This window comes from Ovis aries, chromosome 9 (genome assembly GCF_016772045.2).
Source record: "Ovis aries strain OAR_USU_Benz2616 breed Rambouillet chromosome 9, ARS-UI_Ramb_v3.0, whole genome shotgun sequence".
NCBI classification, from domain to species: Eukaryota; Metazoa; Chordata; class Mammalia; order Artiodactyla; family Bovidae; genus Ovis; species Ovis aries.
Window position 1 is genome coordinate 34891670 of NC_056062.1, and position 21464 is coordinate 34913133.

Consider the following 21464-nt stretch of genomic DNA (forward strand, 5'->3'; position numbering starts at 1 on the left):
GTGGAGTGGTTTTCCATGACCACCTCCAGGGGATCTTCCCAACCTAGAAATCAAACCCAGGTCTCCTGCACTGCAGGTGGATTCTTTACCATCTGAGCCACCAAGGAAGTCCTCAATTAATTCTACAAGACATAAATAAAAAGTAATAATCTTTGAAGTGAAGTGTGGTTATGAGTTTAGCAAGCATTTCCAGCCACAAAGCTGACTGCTGCTAGAAGGACCTTTTACGAGACTGAGATAAAATGGCTCCTCTGCCTCTCGAGAGTATAGTCCAAATTTTTCACATATCACACACTACAAATGCAGAATATTACCACATGATTTATTTCCTTTATCACGATATACTAAGCAATATATCACTTGAATCATTTCTTTCAGTTTTGATTTAGCATTAAATTTGAAGTAGGAGTACATTGCTACCTGTAGAGCTGAGGAGCCTGATAGGCTACAGTCCATGGGGTCACAAAGAGTCTGACACAACTGAGCAACTTCACTTTCACTTCACTTGCAACCTGTAGAGGGCAGTCAGAACATACCGAGACTCTCATCCTGGAATAGAGCCCACGGACTGTGGATAAACTGCTGACCCACAACACAGATAATCCTCTTGCTTCGAGGGATGCGACTTTACAGGGAGGCCCCCAGCAGACGAAGCGATGGCCCAGCACCAGCCAAAGGAAGAGAAATAGAGTGGACCCTGGGCTGGTACCGTTAAAATCAAGCTACAGGATTCGATTGAGGCTTTATTGTAAAAACATGCCCAGGCTTTCCCAAGACAACCAACAGGGCCACCAGAAACATTTCTCCAGACCATCGAGGAGGATACGATTTCTGCCTCTGCCGTGGGCTGAGCCATATAATGTGAATGTTCACCAAACCGTGGAAAATGAAGGATGTGCCACAGCCACGCACAATGTCAAGGTAAGACCATCTCCCCAGTCCGTGACCGTTCTTGGCAAGGAAAGGGTTTATCCAGAAAGAATACAAAACCATAGGAAAGCTTTAGTGTCAGCGCTCACTTTACCTTATTGAAGATGTATCAAAAAGGCTTCCAAACTAAACCCAAGAGAAAAACTAGGACTTTGATAATAACCTGATTCTTCCAGTTTTCTCCAACATAAACAGCTTCCCTTTACAACAGCAAATGACTACATTTTGTTTGTTTCAGGAAGTAATGTCTTAAAAAGCAGAAAACCTAGCCATAGATTTCTATGGCTACTATCAATGCTTAGATATTCTGACATAAAAGTTATATCCCATATAGTAATGAAAAAAAATGGGCTTCCCTTGTGGCTCAGTCAGTAAAGGATCCACCTGCAATGCAGGAGATATAAGATATCCGGGTTCAGTCCCTGGGTTGGGGAGATCCCCTGGAGAAAGAACCCGCAACCCACTCCAGTATTCTTGCCTGGAAAATCCCATCGACAGAGGAGCCTGGCAGGCTATAGTCCGTGGGGTTGCAAGAGTTGAACACAACTGAGTGACTAAAACACCACCAATGAAAAAGTATAGATTGCTTTCCACCAAAATTGCTTGAGGGAAAAAAAAATTGGTAAAACTAATACAGGCATGAAAGACCATTTAGGAACTAAGGGTGTTTTTCCTAAAGTCATAGTTGCCTAGATGAATTTCTTAAGCATGAATTTCTATCAGTAGACAATGTGATTTCCCCGAAGAGTAACCATTTTCCTATTCAGCGTTGTGTGTATCTTTGCAGAAAGTACAGTTTAAGTCTGTCGATCCTCTTAACTATTAATAGAAACACCTCTTAAAAGGCTATTTAGTATGGAGGGGGATGGACATGTGTTAATGCCTGTGACCAATGATCAGAGCTCAGAAGTAAATGCTGATAAATTCTACAACCGCAGACCTGTCCAGATTCTGCAGCACTAGAAACTGTGCCTGTGCCTTCGCTCATATCCTCATAATAATCACGTATTTGCAGATTCTAATTATCTAGATCTGTCCTTTCCCCATAGTTTTTTTGTTTTATCTTTTGACTGCACCATGCAGCATATGGGGTCTAAGTTCCCAGACCAGGAATGGAACCTTGGTAGCATGGAGTTTTAACCATTGGACAACCAAGGAAGTTCCTCCCCAATCTTATTTTAACCAACTGGCACAAGGAGAAGTTGTTTGTTTGTTTGTTAAGTCATTGGGAAGCTTTTTCAATAGGAAGGTACTTGATTTCAGTGGTTCAATAGGAAGCTACACTTGATTTCAGTGGTTACACAAACCTTCTCATGTGTTAAAATTGCATAGAACTATACTCACCTGTCGGGCTTCCCAGGTGACTTAGTGGTAAAGAATTCACCTGCCAGCGCAGAAGATGTGGGTTCCATTCCTGGGTCAGGAAGATCCCCTGGAGAAGAAAATGGCAACCCCTCCACCACACACACACATACACACACGGGTGCATACAAACTTATGAAATCTGAATGAGCTCTTAGAATTATACCAGTGTGTCTCCTGGCTTTGATGTTGTACAATTTATGCAGTTTCCATTGGGTGGAACTGTGTGAAGAGTGTGTGGGACCACTGTGTGTACATTCTTTTGTGAAACTTCCAGTGAATCTATAATAATTTCAGAATTAAATGTGTAAAAAAAATCCTTCCAAAAGCAGGTTAGACTGAAAATAACAATTCATTTGTGTTGCATAAATGCGTTGTCTATTGTGGTTCTTCTTGCTATTCTTTTTTATTTGGATTCTTAACCAATTTCGTTAGGTCAGAAGTGCTGAGGTGGTCAAACCTTTTTTAGAGATGAGAAAGCATGTTTGTAAAAAACACTGTTACATGTGTGCAGTCAGCTCAGTGGTGATTCAAACCCATGTTTTTTCTGACACTGACTTCGTTACTAAGTCAATAGATTCTGGCTGTGCTTTAGAAGCAGGCTATAATTTCCCAGGCTGGAATCCAGCCTCCTCAGTAGTGATTTATCTGTGCATTCTGCCCAAAGAACCCAACAAAACTGCTAATTTACTACAAAATAAATTAACATCTCTCCACCTACACAGGCACACAGACAGACACACACTTATGAACTTGACTTCATTGGGATTATTTTTTCTCCACCAGGATTTCTGCTTCCTTCCATTCAGAGCACAGAGACCGAGTGGGAGAGGGGGTGCTCCCTGGACCAGGTGCTCTTTTTAGTGATAAAAGTGAGAGAGAGGAAACTTTACAGCCACCCTGGTGAGCAGTTATCTACCCATCCATCTGTCAGTACAGATAGATGCATACACATGTATGCATTCTTTCCCAGTAATAAAAGTGATCAGAGCTTAGACCAGAAAATTTTCCACATAAAATTATTTTTCACGTCCTTTTAATTGCTGTCCCTCTGAGAGTGCAGACTTTTAGGTGCTCTCCTGGTCCAGGTGTATGACCCCTTGAGAAGCCCATCAAAGCCCTTGCTGTGAGACATTACACACTGAAAGGAGAGAGAGAAACTCCAAGGCCCCCAAAGGTACCTACCAAGACAATGGAGTTTTTATGGCAAAAGCAGGGAGCAGAAAGAAGAAAGGAAAAATCTCTCAGCAAGAAAGAAATTAGGCTTCCAATATCCAGCACCATATACATATATATCGATGTATTCAGAAGACAAAGTTATCCTGTCCTGCCTCCAGTTGTGAAAGAGCGAGTTTCCCAAGGACAGAGTTGGTTCTTCCCTTTGTGAAGGCCCTGTGAAAAGAATTCTGTCATAATTAACAACTGAGAGGCTCATAAACTTGCCTAAGGAAAGGCTCATCTGGAAGTCTGTTGTGGTTACATCCTCCATCCTTGGTGAGCAATCCTCAGGGCCGCCTGCAGGTGATTCCAGGTGAGCAGAAGGAGGAGGGTTCCCCAGGCTCCGGACCCAGGAACTCTGAGTTCTCAGTGATCATAGCTACATTGTGTTCCTTTTATGGGGACCATAACAAAGCGTGTGGTGTCGTCCTTGGAAAGGTGTAAAGAGTTCTCCTGCTGCTCAGTTTTGGCTCACAGAAGCCAGGTCAGTGGTGTGGCATTAAGACCAAAACTATGGGAATCTTCCCTGGTGGCTCAGTGGTAAAGAATCCCCCTGCAATGCAGGAGATGCAGGTTCAATCCCTGGGTTGGGAAGATCCCCGAAAAAAGGGAATGGCTACCCACTCCAGTATTCATGCCTGGAGAATGCCACAGACAGAGGAGCCCGGTGGCCTACAGTGCTGCTGCTGCTGCTGCTGCTGCTGCTGCTGCTGCTGCTGCTGCTGCTGCTAAGTCGCTTCAGTCGTGTCCGACTCTGTGCGACCCCATAGAAGGCAGCCCACCAGGCTCCATCGCCCCTGGGATTCTCCAGGCAAGAACACTGGAGTGGGTTGCCATTTCCTTCTCCAATGCATGAAAGTAAAAAGTGAAAGTGAAGTCGCTCAGTCGTGTCCAACTCTTTGCGACCCCATGGACTGCAGCCTACCAGGCTCCTCCGTCCAAGGGGTTTTCCAGGCAAGAATACTGGAGTGGGTTGCCATTGCCTTCTCCGGGCCTACAGTGCATAGAGTCACAAAGAATCGGGCACAACTGAGTGACTTTCACTGTCGAGAGCAAAACTGTTGGGTACTTCTCTGGCAGTCCAGTGGTTAAGACTCCTTGCTCCCAAAGCTGGGGGCTCAAGTTCAACCCCTGGTTAGGGAACTAAGATGCCACATGGTTCATGGTGCTACAAAAAGAAAAAAAGAGCAAAACTATTTTCAGCCTGTCAAAAAGAGTAGTGTTATCACCCTAGAGTTTTAGATAGTTAATCTGGACTCTATCTTAACTTGATGAAGCATCTAAGATACCAGTTAATGCCTTTCACTGTAATCAATGAAATAGTGATCAATTTTCAATTTCAAAGTGAATCGCTGGGAAGGGGTATAAATTAGGAGTCTTGGATTAACAAATACACACCTAGCACAGGGAACTCTATTCAATATCTTGTAATAACTTATAATGGAAAAGAATCTGAAAAGAATATATATACATATATACAGAACTGAATCACTTTGCTATACACCTGAAAGTAACATTATATTGGAAATCAACTGTATTTCAATTTTAAAAGAATGCATACCTTTAAAATATACATATATATATATACACACACAATACAGGCATTAAAAAATGTACAATTATAATCTGTACTTTTCAATTGACCTGAAAAAGTCAGTCCTCTGAGGTTAAAGAGTTGGGTCATTAACTGTTTTCCATTAATTATCATCAGGGAGGCTGCTGGGAAAATGCAATTCTCTCCTCCGCTGGGAATATCACGGAAAAGCCAACTGTTTACTTCCTAAAACCCAGCGTCAGCCTCTCCATTCTCCACAGTGGAAGTAAAGATTTTTCTACTCTGAAAATAATAGTGTACAAAAAAGACCCACATCAGTCCTATTCTTCAACATTTTAGATAAAAACTTTAAAGTTTTGGTCATGTTTACAATTTTTTAATGCTTACATAATTGTCTTTCAGAGTTTTACATTAAAGATTGGGCTTTCTTTGTTCTCCTCAAGGTTGAGAAGTATCAGAGAAAAGAGAGGAATTCTAACAGGACAGGACACTCCCTCCTCCCAACCCCCAACTGTGGGGCTTTGGGAAGCAAGCAGGGACAGGCCTTCAGTCCTTGCCTCTGCTGTAGCTTCTCCTGCGTACAGCACATTTCCGGAGTTGTTTTACAGACGTAAAAACCCTCCATCAAATGGAAGATGTTGACTACTTGAGGACCGAGAGCACACAGCCCCAGGCCTCCTGGAGCCTAAGGACTGATCTTGTGAGCCCTGAGCCCGGGACGCCTCCTGTGACGTTATCATCAGCCCCATCAGAGAACTGCACACCAGCTCCTCTCACACCCTGCCACCCAACACCTGCTCCCAGCAACCTGGCTTTTAAAAATGCTTTGCTGAAACCCTCCTGGGGGCTCAGGTCATGAGCTTTTCAGGGCATAAGCAACACGTCTCCTTGCAGGACCCTGTAGCAAACCTTGCTCTGCTCCAAAAATTAAAAATTGGGTTTTCCCACTGGGTTATATTTTTAGAGGCAAACGTCTCTACCGGTGCCACCAGATGGCTTGTTTTAGCAAAGGTAGAGAGCATTTTAACAGGTTTCTTCGCTCCTCTGAAGTTTTTTCTGAATGAGAATCAAGAGTGTATTGTATTATGTGGTTTTCTAACTTAGCCTGAGTTTGCTTTTGTTCTTGAGAATGTAAACCTAGAGTTTCTAAACACATGAACAAATGACAGTAATTCTAAAATCAATGGCTTTGTAGGGCTTCCTGTCTTTACCCGTCACACCAGACTCAGGGCACAAGATAAGAAGCCTCTTATTCCATGGTGTCTCAGGATTCTAAAACATGTCTTCACTTCCCGGGTGCTGTGATAGAAGCCACACAGGGCTTCTCTGCAGCCTGGGAGGCATTGTAGCCTGGAGTTAGAAACTTAACAGAATGGCTTTATAATTATTGCACTTAAAATGACTGAAGAACGTAATTTTAAAATGTAGCAACTCTTTTGAAAGATAATAGTTTAAACCTTGGAACATATTCAGATGTTCAAGAGTAAAACCCAAATTGCAGACTATGTAATTTAACTTGACATTAGTGATGTAATCAAATATGTTTTTCCAAAGGAACATATTTTGCTTATGTGAAGCTGAATTTTCAACATTAATAATCACCAGGATTTATTCTCAAGTAGGGCTTCCTAGTGGCTCAGCAGTAAAGAATACACCTGCCAATGCAGGAGATGCAGGTTCAATACCTGAGTCGGGAAGGTCCCCTGGAGAAGGAAATAGCAACGCACTCCAGTATTCTTGCCTGGAGAATCCCACAGACAGAGGAACCTGGCAGGCTACAATCCATAGGGTCACAAAGAATCAGACATGGCTGAGCATAGCAACACAGCAATTCTCAAATAAGAGACAATTCCAACAACTATTCCTCAAAAACAGACTGAGGAATGATTTAAATATCATAAGTCTAGTCTCAACATTTATTTGCAGCTGCCTGTTCAGATTGCACCTGACTGGAGGATAAAAGGAAACGGCAGGAGCCTGGCAGCTCAGGAACCTGACCCCAGGGGTCTGTGGAAGAGTCTGCTCTCCAAGTTCTCACTGCCAGTTCCCAGGAGAGTCGAGTCCAGTGGGGTCTGGTACCCACCCCTGGGTCAAGCCGGTCCTGGCAGTCCTGTCGCCTGTGAGACAAACTTAAACGGTTGTCTAGCACACATTTTGAACGACTGTAAGTTTGAACCAGCGTGTGGCCCTCCCAGAACAACCAGGTACTCGAAGGAGACGGACTTGCTTTCAGGGTTTGAGTTCTAGCATCTTTCTATCCATTGTGTGTGCTCAGTCGTGTTCTACTCTTTGTGACTCCATCAGCTGTCACCTGTCAGGCTCCTCTGCCCATGGAATATCCCAGGCAAGAGGACCGGAGTGGATGGTGAAGGCTTCATGTGACCCTCTCTGCTGTCTTGAGTCAGACCAGATGGATCCAGTGTGGGTCACCTAACCACCCAGATACATGGAGACATGACTGTTTTTACTTCTAAGTTATCAGGAAAGGTTGCTGGAGGTTATGTAAAAAAAAAAAAAAATAGTTGAGCAAAATAGGACCACATGGAATGAATAAAACATTGCTAGAAAGAAATGATCCAAGCATCTGATATTAGCAATTTCACACCACCTTTCCCAATTCTACAGTAAGCATACTCTCTCTGCTTCTGCAAGCTGCGTTTAAGTCTTTTGTCTGTGACCGTTTGCCTGGAAAGCCGTGTGTTGTGAAGGAGATATTTTTTTGAAGTTTTCAGTGGAAAGCTCAGAGTGTTGCCATCCACGCCATCATAGGAAGATATGTACTTAATTACGTGGACACTTTCAGTGCAGAACAAGTTTGCTGGATTATAAGCATATTAATCAGGAACTAAGAGCCACATCCTAACACTGCCTTTTTTCTGTTCTTGTCTTTTCCTAAAAATAGCTGCAAACTGTTTTTAACAACAAACTAGTGTCATCAAGGTCTCCCCTTTCCCAGGGTTCCAGCCCCAGACCTGTCCACTATGTTTTGGCCCCTGAAGAAGCCCAGGCTTTGGGGGCCCCTCTTCACCCCTCATGCACCCTGATAAGACAGAGGGAAGCAGGTGAGGAGGGGAGGATGTGAGGGAAGGAAGCTAAGAAGGTTTCCCAGGCACCACGGCCATTAGCCTGCGCCCACCCCTCACCTCAAACCTTCCCCAACACTCCCAGTCACACCTGGGACACCTCATCCTCTCACTCTGGCCTGACTTCTCCCATTAGGAAGAAAATAAAGTTCAAGTTCATTTGGTGCTTAGATGTGTTGTTGTTCAGTTGCTAAGTCGTGTCCAACTCTTTGCGACCCCATGGCCTACAGCATGCCAGGTTCCCCGTCCTTCACTATCTCCTGGAGTTTGCTCATCTAAGTTTGCTTAGATATGAATGAACTAACATATTGTTCCCATCACAAAATGTGCATGGACTGCTAATATTAGGTCCACAAGTATGAAGTCCCAATAGCATAATCTGGGGCAAATAAAACCTGAGCATGAGAGAGACTTGGTGTGTGCGGCTGTTTCTGGCGCCTCTCCCGAAGCCATGCTGAGGCCTGGTCTAGCCCCAGACCCATCAGACACCAGATTCTACCTCTGGCTACAAAGAAGCCGGCCGCCCTGCATCACCCCTTCACTTCAGAACCTCCTGTGTTCTGCGCAGTCTTGACCAAAGGCCAGGAGAACTCTGCTGCTCTCATCTGTCAGAAACAGGCTCTCTTTTTCCATAAATGACATCAAAAAAGGGAAAAAAATAGAGTGCCTTTGGTAATCATGGAAGCAGAAAGCTGACTGCATTTTCAAATGCCTTCTTGCTGAGTCAGGATTCAGCACTCAGCTGCTCTCTTGGCACCCAGCCCTCCATCGCAGGCACAGATGCAGTGACCACGTTGAGGATCCAAAGAGCAAGATGGCTCTGCTCTGTTTTGTAAAAGACTGAAGGGAGTGATGAATGGTGAATGGCGGAAATTCAAGCAGTGCAGGATCTCAAGCTAGTGAAACTTGAGGCTCCAGTGTATTAATAACTAATTGGAGTCTGATAAATTGAAGACCTCTTTATCCCAGCCACAGGTGTCCTGTTCTGTGCATCCTGGCCAGGGCCAAGCTGCCACCAGAGTGAGGACCTAAAGCAGTGTCTTTGGAATGGCAAGAATGAGGTTTGAATTCAGGTCCAAGTTAGCTTTAATTCTCTTGAATTTTACCATCTATAAAATCAAGACAGCAATACCTGCCAGATAGAATTTCATTTGTTTGGTTCTTTTTTTATCAGATACTTTGAATTAAAAAAAAAAAAAAAACAACCTGTACCCAAGGATCCAGGTTTCCTATTAGCCCTGCCATCCTGGTAAACTCCCCAGACCCACGTGTTTGATTTGTAGCCCATTTGATGGACAGAGAAGCCTGACAGACTGCAGTCTATGGGGTCGCAAAGAGTTGGACACAACTGAGCACGCAGGCACACCGTCTCCAATAATCAGTTGTTAACCTGGTTATTTCCCTCTACAAAATGGGCCTCCACCTGCTGGGCACATTGTAAGAGCCTAGTCAATACTAATTGGCTGATGGATTAGTAAATAGGATTGCATTATTGCTCTGCTTCCTGAGACCCCAATCAGAGATGTTTTCTCCTGAGCTCTTTAACTTGTTGTTCAGCCGCTGTCCTGTCCGACTCTGTAACCCCATGGACTGCAGCACACCAGACTTCCCTGTCCTTCACTGTCTCTTGGGGTTTGCTCAAACTCATGTCCTTTGATTCAGTGATGCCATCCAACCATCTCACCCTCTGTCGCCTCTTTCTCCTCTTGTCTTCAATCTTTCCCAGCATCCAAGTCTTTTCCAATGAATTGGCTCTTCACATCAGGTGAGGTCACTGTTAAAATCTTTCTTCAGCCAATGTCTCATGTCCTGAGGGAAATTAATGATAGTTACAAATCCTGAATGGCCCCAAGATGTGTCATTTCAAGTAGGTGCCAACTTCCAGCTTCCTCAAGAAAAACAGTCTTTTTAAAATGCCGGGTAAAGCCATCCAGTGAGTCCAACTGAAAGAAATCAGGGCCAGCTGACAAGTTCTCAGGCAGCTGGGCAGCCAGGCGGAGAGGGAGGGAGCTCGTGCAGCCTGAGTGAGGCTCACACAAAACCCGGTTCACAAGGAACCAGTGGGGAAGCACAAGCGCAAGCAGTCTTCCCGGCCGTCACAGACTGTCCACTTTGGACGGAACAATGGCTGCTCTTGTTCTTGCCGTCCTGTTTGTTGGCTTTCGTGTCCTCCGCTGTGACACTGGTGGATCCGGCCTGATCGATGGGGACAAATGAAGTGCAGGCTCTGGCTTGTGTTCCCTTCTGCATCAGGCCTTCTCCAAACACTCATTTCATAAAATCATATCCTTGAGGTGTGTGCAGGGAATTGGGACTGCTTCTATACCATCGTTTCTGGTCTCCTGCAATTTAAGAAGACGTGAGACACACCCTTGATAAGTTAAACACCATGCCTTTTGTAAGATCTTCTTGTTACAAAAAAAGGTCAAATACACCTAAAAGCAGAGAAAAATAGCATGATAAAACCCTAAGTGTCCGTTCCCCATGGGCTTCCCAGGTGGCTCAGTGGTATAGAATTTGCCAGCAGTACAAGGGACATGGGTTAGATCCCTGGGTCGGGAAGATCCCCTGGAGGAGAAAATGGCAACCCACTCCAGTATACTTGCCAGGAGATTCCCATGGACAGAGAAGCCTGGCGGGCTACAGTCCATAGGGTCTCAAAGAGTCAGACACGACTATAGCAACTTAGCGACTTAACAGCAACCCATTACCCAGCCTCCATAATCATCAAACCCAGGTCATGTCGTTCCCAAGTTCATTCATTTAGGAAAAAATGATCGGATACACATTCCATCCCAGGATGGCTTTAGGTTTTGGAGACACAGGTCTGAGTAAGGCATAGTTCTGACACACACTGGGCTTGAAGACTCAGGGGAAATGAACAGTCAGTGTTACAACACAGGGCAGGAGGTACTGTGGTTAGAGAAAGCAGACAGACTGCTGACCCATCCTGGGCGAGATCCGAAGGAAATGGCATCTAAGGTGAGTGGGAGATGGCCCTTGGAGAAAAAAAGAGGCCTCCACGGGGAAAGGGGAGGGACTGCGGTAGAGGTGACAGTCTATACAAAGAGCAGGAATGTGAACGAACAAGGGGATTTTAGGAACTGAAGGAATCTTAAAATGATTGGAACTTCGAGTATAAAAGAACAGTGAGAAACTTGGGTGAGTCAGCAGAGTGTCAACAAACCAGGAAAGGTCTTCTATGCCCCACTGAGTCCTGCAGAGATACCACGAGCCACTGAATGGTTAGATGGAAAGAGTGAAAACATGATCACATTTGCCAGCAGAGACATCACCCCTCATGCAAGGTGGGAGTGGATTAGACTGGACAGAAGCTCAGTGTAGACGCCAAGGCGGGACCTGTGAAGGAGGCAGCTGTAATTTAATTAGCGCGCTGGGCAGTCCCATGGGGAATGCTGAAGTGCACACTTGGGAGGCCCGCAGGCTGTAGGGCTTCCTCTGTGGATTCTGCTCTGCATTTCCACTTAAAAGAGAAAAAATTGATGTGCACCATTTTTTAAATAATTACTGAATTTGTTTCAATATTTCTTCTGCTTTATGTTTTGGTTTTTTGGCTTGAAGCCATGTGGGATCTTTTCTCCCAGACTAGGGACCAAATTCTCACCCCCTGCACTGTGAGGGGAACTCTTAATCCCTGCACCACCAGAGAAGTCCCTGGGTCTCCACTATAAGGCAGGGCCAAGGTTTGGATCTGGGGTTAGTGATATGTGTGTTTAGGATTCAAATGACAACGGCATGGGAAACTTCGTATACACATACACACCGGTCTGATATTTTGGCCACCTGATATGAAGAGCCAACTCATTAGAAAAGACCCTGATGCTGGGAAAGACTCTGAGAGCAGGAGGAGGAGTGGACGACAGAGGATGAGATGGTTGGATGGCATCACGGATTCGATGGACATGAGTTTGAGAAAACTCCAGAAAATAGTGAAAGACAGGAAGCCTGGGGTGCTGCAGTCCATGGGCTCACAAAGAGCTGGACATGACTTGCAGACTAAAAGAACAACAACACAGTGAAGAAAGAGAATACTGATGATCGTGAGCATCTCTGTCACCTGCACCAGTCAAGCCTGCACTGGTCTCCACCAGCTCTTAGGGTTTTAACAAAAGAGCTTTTCATTTCTTGAAGTTACTGACATCAAATCTGGAAAAGTCTTGGGATGAAATATCACAATATAAATCCTTTTTTAATTTATTTTTTTTATTGAAGGGTAATTGCTTTACAGAATTTTATATAAATCCTTCTTGACCTGCTCCTTTGTCTTCTTAAGAGAAACTTTATATGAAGTGAAAAAGAAATGCATGATTTACAATTACATTAGACTATGGCTGTCAATCATTTTGGAAGTCTTGCCGCTTCTAAATTTTCTAAGACTGAAAGCTTTCTTGCAAAAAAATAAATAAATAGAAACTTTGGACATCACAGAGTCAACTATATTGAATTTCATTTCAGAATAACAATGTTCTGCATTCCATGGATTTAACTTACCAAAGGTGTCTGACTTTTATGAGGCTGACTCTCCTAAAGCTTTGGTGTAAATCCCTCACTAACTAAATTATCAGAGGCTTCTCTGTTAGGCCCTAAAGTTCTATTCCTTGCGCCATGCTCAATCACATCTGACTCTGCGACCCCATGGACTGTAATCCACCAGGCTCCTCTCTCCATGGGATTTCCCAGGCAAGGATACTGGAGCGGGTTGCCATTTTCTCCTCCAGGGGATCTTCCCCGACCCAGGAATTGAATTTGCATCTCTTGCTTTCCCTGCCTCTTTACTACTGAGCCACCTGGGAAGCCCCCAAATACTATTCCTTAAGTTCAGGTAAATCAGGCTATTATAGAGCCTTTATTATTCTTTTAGGACCTCAGAGAACTAAACAATTTAGTAGGGAAATAGAGAATTAACAGCCATGTGATGAATTGACTTAGTACCTATAGAGTTGAACTCAGTCATTCAATCTCATCTGCATGTTTGGAAGCATAACTAGTCTTGGAATCCTCACTACTGAGTATGAGAAGAATAAGACATTGGAATTTTGATCATAGAGAATCAGTGTGGTCAGATGTACATAATTACAATGGGAAACTATCATATTCATTTGGAGACTAGGAGTTAACACCATCACTGTCACAGATTACTGTCGCTGGTGTCAGTAAATAATAAGCACATGTCTGTGGATGTGGGGCCACAGAGCATTATGCCCAGGAGTTGTAGGATGGGGCCCAGCTCTGCTTTTTCTTTGCAGGGGGTGGGGGTGGGGTGGGATATAGTTGCTTTACATTGCCATGTTGGTTTCCGCTGTACAATGAAGTAAATCAACCATATATGTATATATATCCCCTCTCTCTTGGACCACCCTCCTCCCCACCTTCCCTACATCACCCTTCTAGGTCATCACAGAACACTGAGCTGAATGCCCTGTGCTATACAGCAGCTTCCTACCAGCCATCTATTTTACACATGGTAGTGTATAAGAGGGAGAAGGTAGTGGCACCCCACTCCAGTACTCCTGCCTGGAAAATCCCATGGACGGAGGAGCCTAGTAGCTGCCGGCCATGGGGTCATTGAGTCGGACACGACTGAGCGACTTCACTTTCACTATTCACTTTCATGCCTTGGAGAAGGAAATGGAAACCCACTCCAGTCTTCTTGTCTGGAGAATCCCAAGGACGGGGGAGCCTGGTGAGCTGCCATCTATGGGGTTGCACAGAGTTGGACTTGGACACGACTGAAGCGAAGAGACTTAGCAGCAGTAGCAGCAGTGTATAAGAGAGCTCACTGGTCATAGCAAACACCCTCTTCCAACAACACGAGAAGACTCTACACATGAACATCACCAGATGATCAACACCAAAATCAGACTGATTATATTCTTTGCAGCCAAAGATGGAGAAGCTCTATACAGTCAACAAAAACAAGACCAAGAGCTGACTGTGGCTCAGATCATGAACACCTTATTGTCAAATTCAGACTTAAATTGAAGAAAGTAAGGAAAACCACTAGACCATTCAGGTATGACCTAAATCAAATCCCTTATGACTACACAATGGAAGTGAGAAATAGATTTTAGGGACTAGATGTGATAGATAGAGTGCCTGATGAACTATGGACGGAGGTTCGTGACATTGTACAGGAGACAGGGATCAAGACCATTCCCAAGAAAAAGAAATGCAAAAAAGCAAAATGGCCGTCTGAGGAGGCCTTACAAATAGCTGTGAAAAGAAGAGAAATGAAAAGCAAAGGAGAAAAGGAAACATATAAGCATCTGAATGCAGAGTTCCAAAGAATAGCAAAGAGAGATAAGAAAGCCTTCCTCAATGATCAATGCAAAGAAATAGAGCAAAACAACACAATGGGAAAGACTAGAGATCCCTTCAAGAAAATTAGAGATATCAAGGGAACATTTCATCCAAAGATGGGATCAATAAAGGACAGAAATGGTATGGACCTAACAGAAGCAGAAGATATTAAGAAGAGGTGGCAAGAATACACAGAAGGACTGTACAAAAAGATCTTCACGACCCCAGTAATCACAATGGTGTGATCACTCACCTAGAGCCAGACATCCTGGAATGTGAAGTCAAGTGGGCCTTAGAAAGCATCACTAGGAACAAAGCTAGTGGAGGTGATGGAATTCCAGTAGAGCTATTTCAAGTCCTGAAAGATGATGCTGTGAAAGTGCTGCACTCAATATGTCAGCAAGTTTGGAAAACTTAGCAGTGGCCACAGGACTGGAAAAGGTCAGTTTTCATTCCAATCCCAAAGAAAGGCAATGCCAAAGAATGCTCAAACTACCAAACATTTGCACTCATCTCACATGCTAGTAAAGTAATGCTCAAAATTGTCCAAGCCAGGCTTCAGCAATATCTGAACCGTGAAATTCCAGATGTTCAAGCTGGTTTTCAAAAAGGCAGAGGAACCAGAGATCAAATTGCCAACATCCTCTGGATCATGGAAAAAACAAGAGAGTTCCAGAAAAACATCTATTTCTGCTTTATTGACTATACCAAAGCCTTTGACTGTGTGGATCACAACAAACTGTGGAAAATTTTGAAAGAGATGAGAATACCAGAGCACCTGACCTGCCTCTTGAGAAACCTATATGCAGGTCAGGAAGCAACAGTTAGAACTGGACATGGAACAACAGACTGGTTCCAAATAGGAAAAGGAGTATGTCAAGGCTGTATATTGTCACCCTGCTTATTTAACTTATATGCAGAGTACATCATGAGAAATGCTGGGCTGGAAGAAGCACAAGCTGGAATCAAGATTGCCGGGAGAAATATCAATAACCTCAGATGTGCAGATGACACCACCCTTATGGCAGAAAGTGAAGAGGAATTAAAAAGCCTCTTGATGAAAGTGAATGAGGCGAGTGAAAAAGTTGGCTTAAAGCTCAACATTCAGAAAACAAAGATCATGGCATCTGGTCCTATCACTTTATGGCAAATAGATGGGGAAACAGCAGAAACAGTGGCTGACTTTATTTTTCTGAGCTCCAAAATCATTGCAGATGGTGACTGAAGCCATGAAATTAAAAGACACTTACTCCTTGGAAGGAAAGTTATGACCAACCTAGAGAGCATATTCAAAAGCAGAGACATTACTTTGCCAACAAAGGTCCATCTAGTCAAGGCTATGGTTTTTCCAGTGGTCATGTATGGATGTGAGAGTTGGACTATAAAGAAAGCTGAGCACCGAAGAATTGATGCTTTTGAACTGTGGTGTTGGAGAAGACTCTTGAGAGTCCCTTGGACTGCAAGGAGATCCAACCAGTCCATCACAAAGGAAATCAGTTCTGGGTGTTCATTGGTAGCACTGATGTTGAAGCTGAAATTCCAATACTTTGGCCACCTGATTTGAAGAGCTGACTCATTTGAAAAGACCCTGAAGCTGGGAAAGATTGAGGGCAGGAGGAGAAGGGGAGGACAGAGGATGAGATGGCTGGATGGCATCACTGACTCAATGGACATGAGTTTGGGTGGACTCCGAGAGTTGGTGATGAACAGGGAGGCCTGGCGTGCTGCGACTGAACTGACTGAGTGTATATACGTCAATCCTAACCTCCCAGTTCATGTTCTCTATGTCTGCGCCTCTATGGATGCCACACATATGTGTTTATATATATTTTTGTTTTACTCTACCTGAGTTACTTCACTCTGTTTGACAGACTCTTGGTCCACCCACATCTCTACAAATGACCCAATATCATTCCTTTCTATGGCCGAGTAATATTCCATTATATATACATATTGCATCTTCTTATCTGTCAATGGCTGTTTAAGTTGCTTCCATGTCCTGGCTATTGTAAATAGCACTGCAGTGAACACTGAGGAACATGTGTTTTTTTGAATCATGGTTTTACTTGTCCTAACAAACATCATCTAACCTCACTGCTCTGCAGTTTCCTCATTAAATAGAAGGGGGGTGGGGGCAGGGGAGTAGCGATTAGTCGAGTAACATACATGAGAACATTTTGAAAATGCTCATACATCAGGGTAAAAAGAAGTCAATATTTTTTATGATAAAAGTACGTGTGCAAAATATAGTGGAAATTTTATTAGGGGACTTCTTAGGAATAGCTTGTTTGGTGTATATCTATTTATATATATTAAATTATACATTATAAAATATTATATAGCATTATATTATGTATAATTATTCTATAATTATAAATTATATAATATATAATTTTTAAATTGTAATCATTCATAATTTTAAAAAAACTCTACTAGTGTAGACAAATGTAATTTTTATAGATTTAGAGACCCCCCAAAAATCACTAAAGCTTCAAAAATGAGCTTTGAATTTTTCTTTTTAATTTTCTGATATGTAATTTAAAAATTCCCTCCTGATCTCTGGATATATGGAATATTACAGAAGACAGTGCAGGCTTTAGTTTACTTTTCTTTTCATTTCTTTTCTTTTTCATCCTCTTAAATGAGCTAACAAATAAGAAAGATGGGGGAGAAAGATTTTGAAGTCTTAGGACTTTGGTACATGGATCCTTTTTTCTTATCATTTACAAATGCTTCAGTTCATTTACATTTTTAATTACAATATTCAAAATTAGAACCATGCAACCCTGCAGTTGTGAACGAATATGATCGTTGTGGTCATGGAAAAACAACTTCTACCAATGACAGAAAATTAAAATATATAGTATGGCTAAACCACAGCAAAATAAAATTAAAAAATAATAAAGTTCAGGAAAAATAGGTCAGCTCAAAAAATTAAATCTAACTTCAAATTCCATTCTGTGATTTTCATTTAAAGGCTCTCATAAATTTTTGGTAAAAAAGTAGTTTAATTCCACCGTGGATGTTTCCTTTATGAAATGTGCTATTTAGGGGTGAATGACATTTCTGAATTTTCCTTTTGAAGGGAGTGAGACTCTGTTCATATTGACTCTGCAGTTCAGTAAGCAACATGAACAGTTAGGAAGGTGGATTCCCCATCAGAATCAGGGATTCCCTAAGACTTCTGGAGTCCCTGGGAACAGTCCTTTTAGGAATACAGATTCCAAGATGATTCCATTTGGAACTGTTTCTTAAACTCTTGGACTGTCATACAGAACCTGGCCTAGAAGACCGGGCTTTTCGGCGTGATCCGCGCCGCCTGCGGCTGAAGGTCTCTCCTCGGATAACTTTTCTCGGATGGAATTTTGTGGCTGCTTTAATACTCCGTGCTCTGACCTTGCCAAAACGAGCAAAGGAAGTGGCTGGGTTTCAGGACCCGATGCCTCCAGCCTTCACATCCCCGCTAGTTGGAGAAGCCGGCGGTCCTTCGCAAGACAGGAGCCAGAACTGGGGGAGCGGACTGCTGCCCTAGGGAAAACACCACTCTAGAGAAGAGGAAGAGGTGAACTTCTCCAGAGGCCCAGAGGAGCCGGGCTTTTATATTCTGCCTGCACATGTCTGCGGTTTCCCTCACAAGCGTCTCTGTCTGGGCTCACAGGACCGCAGCGCAATGCCTAATGAAGCGTGCCGAGGAAGGGGCGTCCAGCAACTCCGGAAGAAGGGCTGGGGCGGGAGAAGAGTCAGGTTACAGGTTCCATGTTCTCGAAAAACCACTTGAAAATCTGATCTAGAGACTCAAATTCCGGGACCCGCGAAAGGCCTGTGGAGCGACCTTCGGGGCCCCGGCAGCCGCGAGCGCTCGGCAGAGGTGCGCCTGCGGCTCCGGTTCTGCGCTCTCCGCTCTGTTCCAGCGCTTGCCTGAAGCCGGTTGGGAAGGCCGCGGGGTGGGCTTGCCAATTCCGGGTCGCCGGGAACCAGGCCTGTTTTCTCTTGACTTGCCTAGCATAGTGGCATAGGACTGCGGACACGGGCACCGCTCTGGAGCTGCCGCGGCCGCTGGCCCACGGTCCCCGCAGGTGCGCCCGGGGCTAGCGGCATCCCGCCCAGATCCAGGGGTGTAGCCGCAGCCGAGCTCTCCTCCCACCCCCCGCCCAGGGGCTGGTCGCCTGCGTCCCTCCCCGAGAGACAGACCCTGGGCGCCGAGGCCGGCTCTGGGCTCTTCGGCATCTCTCACTTCCCCCCTCGAGTGAGCCTTTGGCGCGCATCCAGAAGACTCGGGGATTTCCGGGTCCAAGCCCTAAAATAAACGCTGCGGAGGTCCAGAAAGCGGGGGAGGGGAGAGTAGCGTCCGCACGCGGAGAATGAAAACACTATGAGAACGACCCCGTTCTCTAGGAAAAGGTAATGAGAGAAGCTCAACAGTGAACTTGCTCGGAAATGCAAACCCAGCTCCACTCTCGCCGGGCGCATACCAACAAGCGAAGGACGAATCAGCCGGAGAGCCCGGCAGCTTCCCAGAAAGGGCCTCATGAATGAGAATGGGTTGCTAGGTTTCCTCGCTCCCTCCTGACACCCGCTTCCCACCAGAGAAAAGGAAGAGGCTTGGCCCTGCCACTGCCGAGCGGGGACGCGCGGCCAAGCCCACGCGGCCGCTCCCGCCTTCAGGACCCTGGAGAGCGGTCGCCGCGCCCCGAGGACGCCCGCCACGCCCCCGGGTTGCCTGTATTCGCTGCTTCCCGCCTCCACCTTTATTTTTCTTGGCAACCACTAGCTCTTGCTTTTCACACACATTTAATTGTCTTTTCACTTTGCTTGCGGGGGCTGTTTGGATTGGCTGAGTTAGGTTCCGGTTTGTAACTTCACTAAATGTTAGTGGATCAAGAAGCTCTGAGAGCTCCGAAAACCTGAACAAGGAGGGTGACCTCAAAAAGCCAAAGTTCAATCCTTTTACTGCGTAAATGAATCGGATGAACTCAAAGAATAAGAATTTCCGAAGGTTAGCCGTCGCGTTGGTAGCAAGGTAGAGTCCTGAGGCCCTGAGTTCTAAATTAACGTTTACCTATACATAGCAAGAAAAAAGTTTATCTTTACCTTAGCCTCTTAGATCTCCCACGCAACAAGTGGAAGGTGAGAGGCCTGCCTCTCAGCTGGAGGCCTGCCTCCAGCATTGGCTGGAGGAATAGATGAACACAGGGTGTGTGGAAAGGGGGCTGTAGATTGTGCTAAGTTCTGGTCTCTCCTGACCCCAGTACCCAGCACAACCGAAATCAAATCGCCAGTGCATTTTCCTCCAGCCTGAAGGCCTTCAGTCTCCTGCCTGTAACCAGGCCTCCCCTGGACTCTTCTCACAGGCCCTGGTGACCTCATCCGTCTCTAGTAGAGCTCTGGACACTTTGGACGGTGGAACAAGACAGAGGGAAAGAGGCAGGATGAGAGGAGGAGGCAGAGTGAGAGTTGCAAAAGTGAAGTAGGAGATTTTCAACCATATTCGAAAGAGCCAAGAGAGGTGAACTCAGACACTGCTGTGCACTGCACCTCACAGGGAACAGGTCTCAGAATTCCCTGGGAATGTTAACATTCCCATTCTGATGCGGTGGGTCAGGATAGGGTCTGAGATTCTGGTTTTCCAACAAGCTCCTAAGTATTATCCAATCTTCGGGTCCAAGGACCACACCTTAAGTAGCAGGCAGTTAGAAGGGGTGGGAGGAGAAGGCGGTGAGGCGGAGAGGGAAGAGAGGGGAGGATTAGCAGCTGGGAGAAACTAAGCAGAGTCCTCTTCCTCTTGCTCTCACCGACTTCTCTTGCACCCCCAAAGTAACGCCTCAAAATGCCGCAAACTGGTACTCTGCACTTCCTCTTCGGTCTGCAGCAGGACCCCACAATGACCTTGTGTGGTTTTGTCTCTCTCCTCCCCCGCCTCTCGCCCTGCCCGCCGGCCCCGCACAGCTCCCAGGTTCGCCCGCTGCCCCGACGCTGCTCAGCCTCCTCTTCGGCACGCTCTCCGGCCTCGCGCGCTTCTTCGCTCTCCTCCTTCGGCGACCCCCTCCTGAGGCTCCCCTGCGGCACCGGAACTTCTCCGCCCTGATCCCGGCCCTGCCAGCCGCCGGGCTCTCGCCGGGGCAGGAGGAGCGGCCGGGCCGCCTCTCGCTCCTGCTCAGGGCAGCTCTGGCACTGCCTGGCCGACCCTCAGGGGGACGTCTGCCTCGGGAAGTGGACGCCAGCGCCGGGCAGAGCTCGCCCATACCCGTGAGTACTGTGGTCTCACAGTCCGCGACCTCGCCGGGACGCCAGCATCCCGGGTTCCTCCCTAACTCGGACTGACCCACTCCATGTGGAGCCAGCAAGGGGAGAGCGGGAGGGCAAGCGGGAAGGTCAGACCCGGCCGCGCACGTTCAAGGAAAAGACGCCGGCTGCCCGCCTCACACCCCTCCCCCCAAGAGACCCTGAGGCTACTTTTCCCTGACCTCTTCCTTCCAGAGTCTATGGAAGAGGGAGGGGGCCCCCGCCGTCTGCGAGGCGGCTTCTCAAACTCTCCGTCTTTACGCGTCGCTCTCCTCCCGCTACTCCAAGCCAACCGGGGCAAGTTTCCGCCCCCTCCTCGCGCTCCCACTCCCCAGCCCCCGGCTACTGCGGGCTTGGGTGGACAGGGAGGAAATGACGTGATGTTATTTTAGGGTCAGGTCGGCTTCCAGCTTCAGTTCAGCTCTCCGCGCTCGGGCGCACGGCCCCGGCAGTCAGACTGCGTCTCGATCCCGAGGGAGCGCCGCGGTCTTAAGGCCTCCGCGGCCGCAGAGCTGCACGGCGGGTTCCCCCCACCCTTCAGGTCTCCTCCTTCCTCGGATTCCAGTCAGGAGTTAGTTATCCCCCGCTCGCTCCCACCCCCACCCCGCAATCCAGCCAGGTGGGGCCTTCGACTCACTCGGGCGGGTAGGGAGGGGTGAGGAACCCCTTTTCAGTATCGGGCCGTTGGCGGCTGAGGCTGCAGCCTGAGAGGG

At 46.1% G+C, this 21464-nt stretch overlaps 2 protein-coding genes across 3 annotated transcripts in view; one reads left to right on the forward strand and one right to left on the reverse strand.

The window, feature by feature from the left end:
- The window catches only part of ATP6V1H (ATPase H+ transporting V1 subunit H), a 71463-nt gene that overhangs the window by 48305 nt on the left and 1694 nt on the right, over positions 1-21464 (reverse strand). The gene's annotated exons all lie outside the window — the stretch shown is intronic.
- Positions 683-21464, forward strand: part of RGS20 (regulator of G protein signaling 20) — a 48414-nt gene continuing 27632 nt past the window's right edge. The window contains exons 1-2 of one of the 2 annotated variants that reach the window (XM_027972956.3): positions 683-929; positions 20406-20715. In XM_027972956.3, coding sequence (XP_027828757.1) covers positions 757-929; positions 20406-20715 — 483 coding nt within the window. In that variant the 5' untranslated portion in view covers positions 683-756. Of the gene's footprint in view, positions 930-20405; positions 20716-21213; positions 21371-21464 lie in introns of those variants that run through there. The other variant, XM_042254210.2, reaches the window with a different exon arrangement.